Source organism: Thunnus maccoyii, chromosome 1 (assembly GCF_910596095.1).
Source record: "Thunnus maccoyii chromosome 1, fThuMac1.1, whole genome shotgun sequence".
Lineage (NCBI taxonomy): Eukaryota > Metazoa > Chordata > Actinopteri > Scombriformes > Scombridae > Thunnus > Thunnus maccoyii.
The window spans coordinates 37,589,454-37,606,999 of NC_056533.1; the positions used below are offsets into that span (position 1 = coordinate 37,589,454).

Genomic DNA, 17,546 nt, shown 5'->3' on the forward strand with positions numbered 1-17,546 from the left:
AAACAATGTAATGTTATCGACTTGTGACAGACGTTTCAGTCGGACTTCCAACTTTTGACTGACAGATGCAAATAGGTTGGGATACAAGACTGATGAGAGGGATTTGAATAGAATCACAGAGACAATGGTGCCCAATCAAAATAGTTCAGACACATCTAAATTGGCGCTTTAATAAGACAAACCCTGTCCCAGTTACTACAAATAAACTATATGTGCCACATGGTGCTGCCAAGCTTTTTTTTTTTATTGTTTTATTGTTTTGAACAATGCTACTCTGTATGCTAAACAGGGCCATTTCGCTTGTTGAGATTGTAATTGACATGACCCTGCTGCCCCTGGTTTTCCTAGTTCCAGCTTCCCTGTAGTAAAAAAAAAAAAACACAATGCAGAATTTCTGGCCTCATCTGAATCAGAGAGGATTATGGGCGCTGTGCCGTGGCATTCAGGAAGTGTCTGTGACTGTTTACAGCTGGATGTGCTGCTCAGCTGGCGATAGCGGCCCCTGCGTCTGTGATAAAGGCTGAAGGGATGAGGGATGTCTGTGAACTCTGCCTAACCGTAATCCTCCCGCCTGGCGTGGAGTGGGCACAGAAGAGGAGAGAAGAGGATGGAGAGATGAAGGGTTGAAGGTATACAGAAACAGATGTCTGGCATCTGGCAGGGCTGTGCGGACTGATATGGCCTTCTCTTTTTCTTCTGCTGCTTTATTACATCGGCAAATTTCCATCAACTTCCATTATTGCTGCCTCTTCGGCCCTTGACATGAGTTCAACTTAAACGATGTGTTTAAAGTTTCAGGGGAAGTGAAAATCAGTGTTTTTCAAGTGGAGGCAGCGGTAATGGTACCTGTGTGAGAGCTCTTGTTGCTCTTTGACCATCATCACAGAAATAGAAATATTCTTTTATCTCCAACTTAACTTAAGTGATAGTGATGATAGTCACGAAGCCGTAGAATTAAATCTGATTTAAACTTTATTTAATGAGGCTGTGATATTGTTTTAGAGGCCTGAGAACAAAAAATATTCATAATTAGAAAACCACAATCAACAAAGAATTAATAAAAATAATTGCAAGTCAGCTCTTCTTCAGTGGTTAAACTCTGTTTCTCTACTGAAGCAGTTTATGGTTTAGAGGATTAAAAAAAACTTTTGGTCTTATTTTGAATTGAAAATGTCTTCAGTCTGCATTTGATGCTTTCCAATTATCACTCACAGACACAGACTAGTCTTAAAGCCCCTGGAAAGGCAAATCCATGATTGGCTATTAATCATGTAATTTGGGATCTAATGTGCATATAGTAAACACCTAAAAAGTATAAGAACATAGCCTTTTACATAGTCTATGTAATTCTTTAGAAAGTTTCTCTCTCTTCCCTTGTTACTGGGTTGCAGTTAGACGGGGCTAAACTAGGGAATTTATTACGTAATAAATACCTGCCCAATCATATTTAGGAGAAAGATGATTGACGTGGCTATCCGGCCAAGCGAACTTCACAACACTTACTCTCATCTCCCCCATGAGAAAACAATGCACTGCACTTTTCTTTGCTTTTAGCTTGAATGAAAATTCGAATTAGCCTGATATGGTTTGAAAGTTACTGTGTTAGGCTAACTAGCAGACTTGGGTACATCATCCAAATCTGTATTAATCACTGAGTGGATAAGTAGCTCAAAAGTGTAGCATGGCAATGCTAATGCTAACCGTTTCATGTAAGTCAATGACAGATGCTAAAACACTTAGCTTCTTAGCCTGGAAGGTGTAGTTCAATAAAAACAGATATGTGTAGTCTACTCTAGTCTGCTAGTTAGCCGATTAGCAGAAAAGACCAAGTACACGGTATCCTCCACCTTCACCAGTGACTCTAACTATCCTGCCATTAAAACTTTAAATGACACCCGTATTACTCTCGCTGAGTCATACAAATACTTAAGAATTTGGCTTGACAGCAGACTCAATCATTCAAGATTCATATTCAACATTTGACTCAGAAATTCAAAATCAAACTCGGCCTCTCATACAGAATCAAAGCTTGTCTGTCTTCCTCCAACTGTAAAACTATTGTGTGGTCAACCTTCATGTCTGTCCTTGACTGTGGAAATATTCTGTATTGTTAAACCCTGTGTATCATAGAGCAATACGTTTCATCACAAATGATACGTTTCGTACTCATCATTGTTCTCTGTATCACAAGGTTGATTGGACTTCCTTACAGACAAGAAGAAAAAAACATCTCACGTTACGACCCTCTCTGCCCAGTCTGCCTGTGGCTTCAATTTGTGTGGCTGCTCTCTGTTGTTTCTGCAGGTACTGGAGGTGGGTGTGGCAGCATCATCAGGAACACTGGCAACACCTGCGGCTCTGGGTGCCAGTGCCTCTTCAAAAACCCTTTGGAGTGCAGTTGCTGGTGTGCTCTCCTCCCTGTTTTTTTTTGCACCATACAACACTACATGCATACACTGTTCCACTCATGCACTCACCGACACTACTGATCTCACTGACCTAACATTGTTAGGTTGGATTTTTCTCTTAGGTTACTTTCTTCTTTTTTTAAATAAATTGGTTATTAATTGGCTTTGTTGTGTGCGTCTCCCTTCTTTGTCATGACCGTGCGGCCCGGTTTGTGACATTCATCTATAAAGCTTCCAAACTACCTCACATCTCTTCTCTCAGTTAAATCTAATAGCTACAGTACACAATCCAGCAACTTCTTCACCTCAGATATCCCTCATGTTGGTAGAACTGGTTTCAGGCACCTTTTAAATGGAATAAACTGCAAACTGCCTTCAAACTTGAGTCTTACATTCCTCTCAGAGATTTTAAAGCTTTATTATCTATTATCTGTTACCATATATTGTGTAGTTGTGTTGTTTCTGTCTGCTGATAACTGCATGGGGATCTACTTCTGGGACAACTTCCCAGCTAACCAGATGATGCCCCACGATGGAGGTGACAAGCACACCGTTAGCATGACCTGTAGTCAGAATGGCTGCAGTTGTGAGAAAATACATAGTGGCCGCCACCATCATGGTTTCCGGTGTGAATGTCACAGCAGCTGTCAGTCTTATAAACACACACTGCTATTCGCTGCCGCCGTCTGACACAATGAGGCTGCAGCTCGGCATATTACCACGGCAACCGTAGAAACTGTGATAAACAGTAGCAGCTTTGCCATGTTCACAAACCCTAAAATCGTGGTCCAAGCCTTCAAAGGAAGTCTCTGGAAAAGTAGCTTGTCTTATTTAACCTCAAGTCTGCCATTGTGTCCAATCTTTGAATCATTAAGCAAAATCTGCTCAGAAAAGATGGTGCCTCCATCTGGATGTAAGAGCCTCGCACTGGCATGAAATGAGAGGGGAGATGGATGAAATAAAGTCAGAATAAAAGCTTATTTGGAGAAAGATAATTTGAAGATTGTGGAAGACACAGAGAAGCATGCAGGGAAGAAAAAAAGTCTCTGCCTGGATCTTTTCTGTGTTTTGTTTTCTCACAGCCCAAGATGTATTTAGTAATGTTGGTTTGTGTGGAAGAGAGGACCGCAGACCGCAAAGAGATATGTAAAAATGACAAGTTGTGGTTACGTAGTGCAACTATTTCTATGAAACACAGCCTAGCATGCTTTTACATTTATTTTTGTGTACAGATTAAACATACAAGATACATATTAATAAGTGTTGGTCGGTATGTTTTTGAACTTTGGACAGAGCCAGGTTAGCTGTTTCTTTTGTCTTAAGGCTGCATTCAGAGTAAAAATAGCACCGTGTTAAAACAAAGCAAGAGGCTGCGTTGGTGGGTGTTGTTCAAGGTACTGCTGAGACAATAAAATACAATCCAGGAAAACCAGTTGGAGCTACAGATTAATGCATTTCAAGGTTTATCAGATGACAAAACATCACACAGCAGTTTGTAATAGACAAAGACAGAATTTTACAACTCTGAAAGTTAACACTGCAGCAACTATTTCATCTTTCATCGCAACAATCTCGAGGTAAACAGCAGAAACACAGCGTTCATGTTTCAAAGTAATCCACCAGGAATGTGTGCATGCATGTTTGTGATCGGCCCACCCCCCGCTGCATCTACGCACCGCCATTCAAATAAGTTTTTTCACGCAGCCTTATGCTAAGCTATGCTAAGCTATGCTAATCGCCTTCCGGCTCCAGCTGCATCCTTGGTGCACCAACACAAGGCTGTTATCCATCTTCTTTTCTAACACTTGGCAATAAAGTGAAAGTGCATCACGTCATATAAAAAGGAGGCAAAACTGCTAGCAAGTTATGATTCCTGTTTAATATTTCACATGTTCTGACTGCAACTACATATTTTTTGTACCCTTCAGTATTCTGTAGATCAGCTGAGCCGCGTTCACGTACACGCGCCGCGCGTCGCTGCGCTCTTGAATTATTCAGCTGAGTCTGATTTCCAAAGTGCACCGAGTGACTCAATCATGTGATCAAATGGCACCGCTGAGTGCTCAGTGATGAATGTGAAATCAGGAGCATTAGTGCATACATGTGAGAGAGCTTAGTGCACATGTGAACACACACACACACACACACACACACACACACACACACATTCTATGCTGGAGTTGTAACCACAGAGCTAATTACATCAAAGGGTCATGAGTTCATCTCTGGGACAACACTGTACCTGGAGGACCTATCCCCAATGGATCACACACACACACACACACACACACACACACACACACACACACACACACACACACACACACACATCATTCCTTTATTCTGTTGAGATTTGCTATTAAGGAAGTTATAAAGGACTTTTTCAAAGAGCCTACAGAGTGCTCTGAAGCAGCTCCTGATAGCTGTGTGTTACATTCCTTGTGTTCGCCTCCGTGGGACGGACTTTCACCACACGAGTGAAAAGATGCGCCGTATAAAAGAAATTCAGAAATGGACGAAATGAGACGGCGAGTCAGAATGAAGGAGGGAAACTCAGGACAGAGAGGGGGCATCAGGTGGCTGCTGAAGGTTCATGCCAACTTCCTGCTTCCCTCCCTTTCTTCTTCTGTCCTATTTTGTTCTGCCAGCAAATGATGCAGAAACACTCTAACCTACTGCACTGTCATGGACATCCAGTGTAAAGCTATCTGGAACAGTTCTCGGCCCCCATGGACACACACACACACACACACACACATCAAACAAAGAGCTTCAGCACAGAGCTGCATTAGACCCGAGGTGAAACTACTGTACAGACTCTGGCAGCATCTCCAGCTGTTCAACCACAGGGAGTCACAGTTAGGCACCGCTGGTCTTTGATGATAAACCTTTATCTCTGGGAATGACAGATATCCATTGACAGCTACAGTACATGCGCTATACGATCAATGGGAATGCAGCACACAGCTGCAGTATATATACAGCCCATAGGAGCTGCAGTAGTTAGTTACTCAATGGAGACAATACACCATATTGTGCTCCTATACTGTATATGTACAGTAGCACACAGGGGGCTTCATTAACAGCTGCAGTGTGCGGCTAATGAACGTGAAGGGCTGCTATGTAAATGAAACGTTAGTAATAGCCACTGTTAGGATTAATAAAACATATAAAACAGAATAGATTCCTCTGTAAAAGCTGTGCTGTTATCTATAAATACATTTCAGACTTGACAAATTAGATGTCAGAGTTTAAAACAGATAGAATAAAGTAGGAGTGTTGATATTAAATGTAATTTAGCATTTAGTTGACCCGCACGTTGTTTTCTAGCACGCTTGTTGTTTATTTTAGTCCATTGTTAGCTCAGTGAGGCTCATGAAAATGTATGAAATGAGTGCAGTATCATTCTCTCACTTTGTCAGTTGAATCACTGCACCGACGGACTATAAACAGACTAAAACTGAGTCCAGAAATCAATGAACTACAAAACTGTTTATTATAGAATGAGAGAGACGGTTGATGGAAACCTTGTTTGCATTTCAGAGTCTCTGCTCATTTTACACAATTGTAATAAAAAAATTGATAAAAACATTCAAAATTTTGTATTCTAACATTGAACTTGTATTAACCATTAACTAGTTTTTTATCAGAAACAAGTAGTGAACACAACACTGACATATCATCAGCTTTTCAGTTGATATGTTGAACTTGTTAGCAAACAGTTGCTTATTTCCACATCCAGCAGTTACGGAGCAACATTATCATTCATGTGGAGTCGTGTTTCTGTCCACCTGGTGAATATAAGTCCAATATTCACTCTCTTTTAGCTCTGTTTTTGGTCTCCACCAACTCCTGAGGGAAATATCTGGCTCTTTAGCTGCTAAATGCTCCACTATGTTCACCAGCTAGTCTACAGCTAACTGTGTCTGTTTGCCGTTTGGTGCTGAGCAGGTAGTGTACAGTGACTTTTTACAGCCTCTTCTCAGACAGCGACGCTATGACAGCGCTGAGAGTGAAGCAAAACAGTAAAGTTGCAGCTAAACAATGAGCTGAAACTCACTATAAAGCTCCGTAAAGCCGAGAGGAGCTGCAGAGTCACTGATAATTCTCTGTAGGTTCATCGATACGAGCCACAACCAACACATTACACACTGACATTTGATACGTTGTTATTATAAAAGTATCCATTAAAGGCACTTGTAACATGAAAGGAGTCACTCACAGCAACAAACTCGAAGAGAATTACTAGCTGCCTTGCAGCTCTACAGAGCTTTTTGGCTTCTTTTAGCTCACAGTTCTGGCTTTGCGGTACATTTACTGTTTGATTCAGTCTCATCATTCTTGTTTCCAGCAACAGACAGCAGCCTGTTTTTAAAAAAGAAGCTTTGATAAACTCATTGTATGCTACCTGCCAACCACTAAATGGCAAAGTTAGCAAAGTTAGCTAGCTAGATGCCACTAAATCCTACACACTGGTCCTTTAAAATTAACATTTTTTTCATTCACACACTGTGTTTCATAATCTGTGGGCAAACAAAATAGAAATCATGGTGAAGCTGAAGTTTTTCTAATAATAATATTCATTATGCATCACTTACTTTCTGCTATTCATCTACCTGCCCTTCATTTACATATGAATTGAAAATGGGAGGACAATTAAAACACATTTCATGAGTCATTTGCTTTTTCCTCTGGGCTTCCACATGTTTATTATCCTATCTGTCATAAAATGATATTACAGTACACAGCCAGCTTTAATGTTATGAAGGGTAGTGCTTAGTTGTAATATACCTGACTGATCAATAGAGTGGGGCCCATCTCATATTGCTCATGTGTCCTTGTCCTCATTAATTAGCAAAATCTGAAAATTCATTTTGTCAACTCCACATTTATTTATAGTCAGACTTTTTCCTGGAGAAGTCACTCCTCCACTCCACCCACCACTCCTACGCCACGTCTATATATCAACCCCTACATGTCGCCCACTCAACATTCACACACCGCTGCATGTTATCAGAAGAAGAGACGCTGCGTGAATCCTGTTGGTCAGAGCCCCTTTAAGTCTGAGGCTTTACGTCAAAACAGAACTGAGCGAGTGATTACTGTAAGAAGCCTGTTTAAAAATCCACAGGCAGCCTCTCACAGGTTTAAAAGGCAGATAATTAAAATGCACGCTTCCCCTGAAAGCATTCATTTACTTCAAAAGTAAATCTTGCCATGTTATTTATACATGAATGGAAGCGATAAGGATTTGCTGCAACTTAAAAGGAAGGTTATCGTAATACCAGGCAAAACCTTCCAGATTAGAGCTGCAATGATTAGTCAATTAAGTCATTAGTCAATTGACAGAAAATTAATTGGCAAATATTTTGATGATTGAATAACTGTTTTAGTCATTTTTTAAGCAAGAATGCTAAATATTTGCTGGTTGCAGCTTCTCAAATGTTAGAATTTAAAGGTTTTTCTGTCTATACATGATAGAAAAACTGAGTATGTTTGGTTGTTTTTACTGTTGATCAGACAAAACAACACATTTGAAGTTGTCACAATGAGCTCTAAGAAATTATAACAAAAACAACAACAAATCCAGACAATAATCAGCAGATTAATTGATAATGAAAGTAATCGTTAGTTGCAGCCCTATTTAAGATTAAACTGAAATAAAACCTAAATTGAAATCATCGATAGCATCTTTCCTGCATGCAAATGTGTTATGACCTCAGTGATCTGTGAGTTTAAACAATAAATAAAGTGTAAAAATCTGTCTCTGGAAGACTTAGTTTGGAAATACTAATAAATACATGTAAGAACAGTAAAAAATAATTGTGAGATAAAGGTGAACTTGAGCAGAGAGCAGTGACGTAGAGCAAACTGTAGAGACCTTTAGCGTCTGGGAATACGCTTGTTTTTTTCCTCTCACTTTCCACTTTATGGTCATTTTTTAAAATATATACCTGTTAGTTTAATGGATGCTGACACTGATTATAACCCACAGCTGAAATGCCACAGAGGACCCTGCAGCATGAGAGCTTTTCCTGCAGCTTCTATTCATCAACAATACTGTGTTGTACTTGTGTTTCCTGTGTATCTGCTTCCAAAAAAAGCCCTCAGACTGTAAAATAACAGGCTATAAGGTGTCAAACACACCGTTATTTATTATCCTGTTGATCTCAACAAGAAGGTCAGATAATCAATATTCAGATATTAATACTGAAAAACAAATCTGGTTCATATTTCATACTGACTCCCACACAGTGAAGCACATGTTACATCACCGCCATCCTTCGCAGATGCTCACCGTCTGCTGCAGGTCGGGGATGACGACACGGACGACCAGCGAGTTGGTCTGAATGTCGTCCATGCGGTTCTGCGATGGCTCGGCGGTAGCCCTTATGGTCTCGTAGATGGTTTCTTCTCGGGAGCTGTCGGAGGTGCAGTCGTCGGAGTAGTCAGAAAAGCTCTGGGCCATCTCATCCTCGCTGGAGGTGGGGCTCCGGGGCATACTCAGCAGGCCCGGCGGATTCAGCTGTGACACACGAGGAGGGAGAAAGGGTCAGACTCTCACAAACTCAAACGTTTCATTACAGAAAGTTGTTATTAAAAGAACTGAGAATCCCCAAAGCTCCTATTAGACACCTTTTGTCCCTTTAGAGAGCCTCAAAAGACGGTGCTTGTTAGTTTGTTAGTTTATCCTCATCCATTCTGTGCTTGCAGCCTGCACTGACTGCACAGGCAGCAGCAGTGAACTCCCAGAGGAGTTAATGCGACTGCACGTCTTCACGAAAGGGTTTTGCCTCATTAAGATTATACTGTATGTGAGTAAAAGGGTGAAAACTGCACCTGCGAGATACTGTATCACATGACCGAAGCTAAAAATGTAGCAGAATTAGTGACTGTACTCTATTAAAGTGAGGCGTCAACATGATTTATGGATCAGAAAATGAAACCCGTAACATCTCATCAGTCACCGCTTGCAGCCCTGTTCTCATGAGTGACCTGGATAGAATTAAGACATAAAAACTCCATCAGCTCCCACATAAAACAATTTTTTTTTCACCTACGTAATATTGCAAAAATCAGGAACATCCTGTCTCAAAAGGATGCAGAAAAACTAGTCCACACATTTGTTACTTCTAGGCTGGATTATTGCAATTCCTTATTATCAGGCTGCTCTAACAAGTCTCTAAAGAGCTGGTCCAGCTGGTCCTGAATGCAGCTGCACATGTACTGACAACAACTAGGAAAAGAGATCATATTTCTCCCATTTTAGCTTCCTGTAAAATCCAGAATATAATTTAAAATCCTTCTCCTAACTTACAAAGCCCTTAATGGTCAGGCACCATCATATCTTAAAGAGCTCATAATACCGTATTATCCCACTAGAACACTGCGCTCCCAGAATGCAGGCTTACTGGTGGTTCCTACAGTCTTTAAAAGTAGAATGGGAGGCAGAGCCTTCAGCTATCAGGCTCCTCTCCTGTGGAACCATCTTCCAGATTCAATCCGGGGGGCAGACACCCTCTCTACGTTTAAGATTAGGCTTAAAACTTTCCTTTTTGATAAAGCATATAGTTAGGGCTAGCCTCTAGTAATGCTGCTATAGGCCTAGACTATCATGGCACTTCCCATGATGCACTGAGCTCCTCTCTCCTCCTCCTCCTTTCCATCTGTATGCATTCATGTACCATTAATGCATGTTACTAACTTGGCTTCTTCTCCAGAGTTTTTGTGCTTTCTCTTCTCACAGGTTTCTATGGATCATGGTCGTGGACCGCCTGTTAATGGATCACGAGCTTCTGTGGGTTGTGGTTGCAAACCCCGTGCCGCCATGGTCGCCATGGTCATATTTCTATTATTATTATTGTTGTTATTGTTGTTGCTGTGCTTCTCTGTGTCTCCTCTTTCCCTCCTTCTTTCTCTCTCAACCCAACCGGTCAGGGCATATGGTCGCCCACCTAGAGTCCGGTTCTGCTTGAGGTTTCTTCCCATTAAAGAGGAGTTTTTCCTTACCGCTGTCACCAAGTGCTTTTTCATGGGGGAATGTTGGGTCTCTGTAAATTAAAGAGTACAGTCTAAACCCGCTTTATGCAAAAAATGCCCTGAGATAACTTCTTTTGTGATTTGGTGCTATATAAATAAAATTGAATTGAAAAAAAACCTGAATATATAATCATTTTTACCTTAAAATTCAAATGCTGTGAATATCATCCATTAATCCCACAGCAACATCACTATGTGTGCTGCAGATGTTAGACTTTAATGAAGTGACAGTGAAATGCCAGTTTGAGCTTCTGTAATGTGACACATTTCCAAAGAAAACGGAGTAAAATGCAGTGTGAGGCGTTATTTTAGGTGAAGTAAAAAGTTTGACAGCTTAAGTACTTAAGTACTTACTAATTTTAGATGGATGTGAAACTGTCCTGGTTGAATCATCAGTTCAAAAGATGAACAATAGTTTCTTTGATAAAAATTCAAAGCCTGTAGGTAATAAAAACTAAAGGAGAGAAATCAACCACGACTCTCGAGAAGCATTGTGGTGAGAAACATGCAATCACAGAGCTTTAAATTCTACTACGTGTGCCACTATGAGAGAGCTGTCGCTAAAAAGTAAATAGAAACCAGATAAAAACATTGAGCTATAACTGAAACATTTCATTGATTAGTCGTTTGTTAGATATCAGCAACTATTTCAATAATTGTTTTAGCCATTTTTTTTTCACATTTTACTGTCAAATGTGACTATCTGATGCTTTGTTTGTCATATATACGAAAATAAACTGAATATTTTTGGGTTTTGGTCAAATAAAACAAAAACTTGGTTTTGGGAAATTGTGATGGCATTTTTCACTTTTTTCTGACATTAGACTGACTAAAAGATTAATCAGACGAATCAAGAAAATAATCGTTAGTTGAACGCCTACACTGAACATTTCACTGTCAGTATTGTCAGTTTTGGTTGAGTTCAGGAAACATGTAGCAGCATTTGTTACCAATTGTAGCGACAAATCGTTCTGAATGAGGCGATTTGGAACAATTTTGATGATAAATTAACTTTTTTTCAAGCATAAATACCAAACATTCCTTTTCTCATGCTTCAGATTTGCAGCTTTTCTCTGTTTTATATAATTGTAAACTGAATAGCTTTGGGTTTCGCACTGTTTCTGAACTATTTCCTAACATTTCATTGAAACAATGAATCAATTAAATAAAGAAAATAATTGTTTGTTGCAGCTCTTTACAAGTTAAGAACTTTTTTATTTAGATTTTTCTATTTCACTGTGCCTTTAACTTAAAAAGGATTCAAACGTAAAATGATAAATGGACTCTACTTGTATAGCGCCTTTCTAGTCTTCCAACCACTCAAAGCGCTTTTACACTACAAATCACATTCAGCCATTCACACACATTCATACGCTGAATGGGTGCAGGGGCTACCATGCAAGGTCCCAACCTGCCCATCAGAGGAAACTAACCATTCATACACTGATGGTACAGCCATCAGGAGCAATTTGGGGTTAAGTATCTTGCCCAAGGACACATCAGCATGTGGACTGGAGGAGCCGGGAATTGAACCGCCGATCTTCCGATTAGTGGACGACCTGCTCTACCTCCTGAGCCACAGCTCATGAGCGTCTCTGTGCAACACAAACTGGAAGCAGCCAATGTATAGAAGGTTAGATGACCAATAAATGTCATCATTTGATCGTTTCTCTTAATATCAGAGGCCTGGTTTGACATTTGGCCACTCTGGTTATGATATATTTGGATTTCTGACAGAACTGCTGCGACAACATCAATGTGATCGTCTCCTTTCAACACTGCACAAGAAGAGCCTCTACATTCCTCAATTTTCAGCAAGATAATACTGAAGTGTTTAGTTTGAAATAGGAGAACAGATGAGGGCCATTTGAAAAGGTCCAAACTGGATTATTTGTGTCACCCCAGCAGCATCTGTGACACTCATCCCAGTGTATATATGTCCATTAGCTGAGATACTTGTCATTGTGTCAGGGCATCGTTCCAGATACCTGGACGCCGCTGATGAAAATGTTTTCTGAGGTCATCAGCTTTCAGTGGGATGTGCGATGGAAAACATTTCTTTTCACAGATTACTTTCAGCTCTACAGATTTACTGTCCTGTTTTCACTGTTTCCCCTAAAAATGTATCCAAAAAGGATAAAATAGATTAAGTGAGAAAAGATGGAAACTGAACAGGTGACTTGTTATCATAAAGTATTTAGAAAATTGTCAGTTTTCACAGTGATTTTAAAGCTATTTCTGGTTTATTGGAGCTTTTTACACATTTCATTTTGGCTTCCTGCTGAGGCTTTCATACTGGAATATGTACAATTTTCTCCCGTGCTTTTCCAATCAGCATGTGGCCAGTTATAAACGCACTCTAGGAACTACATAGTGTCACGTGGAGCGTATTTATGAGTGTGTAAGCTGTAAAAATACAAATTTACTGAAATAAAATACACATAAATTTAGAAATGAACAAGTCATTCATTGGCAAGATTGCTGCTTAGATGAATTCGATTAGCGAGGATGAAAACACCAGAATGTGATGTGACTTTATCCAAAACTAACAGCTACTGAACCTGCTGGTGACAGTTTGGGTGTGAAGGGGGGATGAAGAGGAGATGCCACTTATTTTTTTTTGTCTCCTCAACTTTTACAGTTTCAGTTTGATTTTCTCCCTAAAATCTCTCTGAACTGTGTCGTCTCCTTCTCCAGGCGAGCGTGAGTTGATAACGATGCTGACTTTAACCGGTGACACACTTAAAGACCAGTTGAAACCTACAAAGACAGGACCAATCACACATAAAGATTGTTTCTACCAAATGGCACCAATTTTTTTAGTCTTTGACAGTCAGGAAGGAGCACAAACCTCGAAAATCCTGCAAAAACAATATCAGATATCAAGTGTTTTTATACCAGAACAAACATGGAGGCAACCAGATGCCTGTACTACTCCATTCATGGGTCTGGGCTGAAAAGGGTAATAAAGAAGAAAAAAGAAGTGCAGAGTTTGTGTGAGAGCCTGGATGGAGAGGTGTGGGTATTAACCTCAGGTTCTGGTCGGCTTTGTAGAGACATTTATTCTCTTTACAGCTCAATCAACTTTTCCTTTATTTCACTTGTCCAGTTCTCTCTCAGAACCACAGAGCTTTCAACTCGCCATTTTCCTCCCTCTTTATCTATTTATCGGTACGTCTCTCAAGCGCTGACACACAGTTGATGTCATTGGTCGCAGATGTCAGTCGTAAAACATCAAACGTGTTTATAAAAATCTTTAGGAGAACGACTGGCAGCGACTGGATCTTCAGATTAGAATCTTTACATATCACACACTGTATGATTTTATCTGTCGACTGTCAACGCCGACTGACTCAGACTGGAACAGACCCTGAATCAGATTCAGAAAGGGCTCAACAGTTGTCATGTGTGTTATGTGGCCAATAATTACTATTGTACGTGATGGGAAATGGGGAACAAACAGCAATCTGTCGTGTTATAATCCAGTCTGTCGCTGAACCGTCCATCATCCATCCATACTGACCTCCTCCCCTTGTGGACTTCGCTGCTAGAGTGTGCTGTCACTTGAATGTATGTCATTTTGGGGCTATTATGACTATTATGACTGTCATTTTTCCTGGGAAGACAGTCACTTTATGTAAGCCAAACACTTCTAACTGCTTCTGTAGAAGCTAAAATATGATGAGCGTGTGGAATAGTAATACACAAAACAGTAAGGGTTGCACAACACCAATGGATAGGCAAAAACAATCTCCTTTAAAGGAGTTGTTTTCGAATGTTCTGGTTACAATCTCAGGAAAACGAAACTTTTACCAGATCGGCTTGACCTTCGCCGGTCATTGACCCATCCAAAAAGCATTAGGCCACCAGAAAAACAGGAGACACCTGGAAATATTAGGAAAGGGGGGAGCAAAGTACACCACACACACACACAGCAGAAATTTAGAAATGTCCAAATGATGCAGATACATCTACTCCCATTGGTCAAAGTTCAAGTGATCATTTTTCTTACGAAAGTGCCAAAAACACAGGCAGGAAGTCATGTCCACTTTTGGTATAAATAGGTGTGAAGTTGAAGGAGAGCTGCATTGATGATTTTCTGAGCTCTGTATGTTCGTGTGTAATGAAATAAACTCCCGTTGGTTGTCTGCTCATCTCTCTGGTCTCAGCATTTGATGTGAACATCTTTAATATAGCCTGATTTGAAACCCCAATACTTCACATTATTCACATTATGTATTTGCATGGTGAACAATATGGTTGCATCTATTATGAAGCAGCCACAGATAATACAACATATTTGTAGGGAAAAAAAAACCTTCATCTACAAAACAGGACAACAGTCATTTTTGGCAATTTTTGTGAGTGGATCTGTTTTAAATATTGAAAAGGGAGTAATGAATCCCAATCAGAATCAGCTTTATTTGTCAAGTACATGTATTCATACTGTTATTGCACTTGTACCTGGACAGCTACTTGAGAATTTGTACCACGGCTCTTTTGAATCACTGTCCTCTAACACTTGATTTTCTCACCTCATTTGTAAGTTGTTTTAGATAAAAGCGTCTGCCAAACGACGAGATATAAAATGTAAGAAATTTGACTCTGGTTTCCATTTGCTCTCAATGTGCTTACTAGGGGTGTGCCCGAATATAAATACATTATTCTGCAAAGCACAAATAGTGGGTTTTATACAAATATTTGCTTCATACAAATATTTTAAAAATTATTTGTTGGGGGTGTTCCCCAGAGATAAAGCTGAGCTACTGACACAAGCAAAGTGCTCCCAAGAGACTCTCCATAACCTGTTGTTCCCCTTCTCCTCTCCACAAAGTTAGGTTGTAAAAAAATAGGCAATAAATGAAAAGTGCAAAGCAAGAATCACCCTTGAAGTTCCTCCCTACACGTTACACGGTGTGCTGTCTCTGTGTTATGGGTGTATAAATAGGTAGAGGTCTGTCTGCAATGAGGGTGATCAGTAAAGTTTTAGCTCAATAATCAGCGCAGTCATCTATGATCTGGGAGACTCCAGTTCAAGACTCGATGTGGGGACCTCCTTCATAAGGTAGTTTATTCATGAACACTTATTCTAACACTTTTTCTAAAAAACAAAAACTGGATTTTTAAGCCTCTGTCCACTTTTATTCCAATACAAATACAGATACAAATAATTTTGCTGCCTCAACAAATACAGATACAAATACAAATACCGGGATCTCTGCACATCCCTAGTGCTTACACACAGATCCAAAAACAAAGTCCAGGAAGATAAACACAGACATACAGCTAAAACAAGGACAGCAAAGCTTAACAGCAGTAAGCAAACAAATGTATAATAAAGGAACAAGAAGAAGCAGTCACAGTGAGCTGCAGGCGACAAACTGCACATCAACACATCAAGGTAACTCCTCTTCGCTGCCTGCTGTCATGTGGAAAACTGCTCGTGACTTTCCTGCAGATCAGATGCGCTGATAAGATTATGATGGAAATTATTGACTTTCTAATTAAAAGATTGCTTCAGCACATAGTTTGTTTGGCTGTACAGTAAATAAATACAACAGTTGCAGCTGCTCAAGGCACTTTGCTGCCATTATTGGTCGACAGGTGTGATGAGTTTTCCGATCACAGACTGGTTGTGGTTAGTAAAACGGCAGAAATGTTTGCCAAACTGGTCTCAATGTACAACACAATCATTACATGTCAATAACACAAACACACACACATAAGCGCACTGATTCACAAGTAATATATCAAACACTGTGTCGTTATCGGGGGAAACACATTAAAGAGTCACTCACACACATGGTTTAACCGCTACTGTTCCATCTACATCATGAATCCTAATGCTGCGTTTCACCAGCGGGTAAAAAAAAGCCAATTAAAGACGCGAATCATTCTTCCTTGTCACACAAAGTGATAATTATCAGCTGATTAGCATGCTAATTCATTCGCAGCCAATTCATTTTCGACGGCAACGCTAAACTGTGACCATTTGTGTCACGTTCACAACTTATTTCTATTTGAACTAAGAATTAAAAACATTTAGGCACGCCTGTTACATCTAATAACTGGAAACATGAGTTATATTTACAGCATGAGCTTGTTTTATTTTTCTGTCACACTGAGGTATTTTATTGATTTAATTATCCTCAAATGAATGAAAAGGATTTCTTGACAACTACATGAGGCTGTTAGTGGCTCAGAGAGAAGATTTTTGAGCAACGACCAGATTTTAGCTTTTTGTAAAAGATTTTCAGGCAAAAGCTGCCCATGCACCGACAGATCTGACGCAATCTCTCAGCTCGGGTTGATCCGCGGTCTGATGACATTCAGATTGCTGACTGACTGACAGTTTTCACCAGATTGCACCATTCCAGAAACTTCTACAGATCATCCTCATTAACCTGATTCTGCAGCAGCATGCTGTGACATCTATCAGGGTTGTAATGTGCAGCACCATCGAATCAAGGGAACTTTCTCTGTGGCTGAAATGCACTCACTGGCTTTAAGTACCTTCACTTTCTCTAGAAGTGAATGTGTGAACGTGTGAGAGAGAGACAAAGAGAGAGAGAGAGAGAGTGACTGGTTCTTTTGTTTTGTTTCACCACCTCTCTTTTAACACACACACACACACACACACACACACACACACACAGCTGTCCATTGTAATCGGACCATTTTTTTTGTCATCCCTTGATTCATTTTTCTCCCACATTAGTCCTTCACTTCATTCAGCGGTGTAATTGAAAAGATGAAAAGAATTTCTTGGAGAGTTTCTAAGTCTTTAGGTACCAAAGAGAGTTTGCAGAGTTCAGTAATGAACACAGTAATTTACTTTGATTTGCATAAGTGTGCATGTGAGAGACTGTGAGAGAGAGAGAGAGAGAGAGAGAGAGAGAAAGAGGTAGAAAAATAGCAATGTTCTCTGCTCTGTAAATGTCTGTGACAGATATAGGTTAGAGAGGTATGTTGAGCACCTGTAAGGTTAACATACTGAATTGGTGCTGTAGCCATTAGCACAGAGTAAATACACTCGATATATTGCAGTAAGTTACACTAAAGCTGCAATTAGTTATGTTTTACCGGCTGTTTGAACAA

The 17,546-nt window shown here is 40.0% G+C and overlaps 1 protein-coding gene across 2 annotated transcripts in view; it reads right to left on the reverse strand.

The window, feature by feature from the left end:
* LOC121894790 (SH3 and multiple ankyrin repeat domains protein 2-like) overlaps positions 1-17,546 on the reverse strand; it is a 253,666-nt gene that overhangs the window by 169,728 nt on the left and 66,392 nt on the right. The window contains exon 3 of one of the 2 annotated variants that reach the window (XM_042407673.1): positions 8,707-8,934. In XM_042407673.1, the coding sequence (XP_042263607.1) occupies positions 8,707-8,934 (228 nt within the window). Of the gene's footprint in view, positions 1-2,166; positions 2,519-8,706; positions 8,935-17,546 lie in introns of those variants that run through there. The other variant, XM_042407742.1, reaches the window with a different exon arrangement.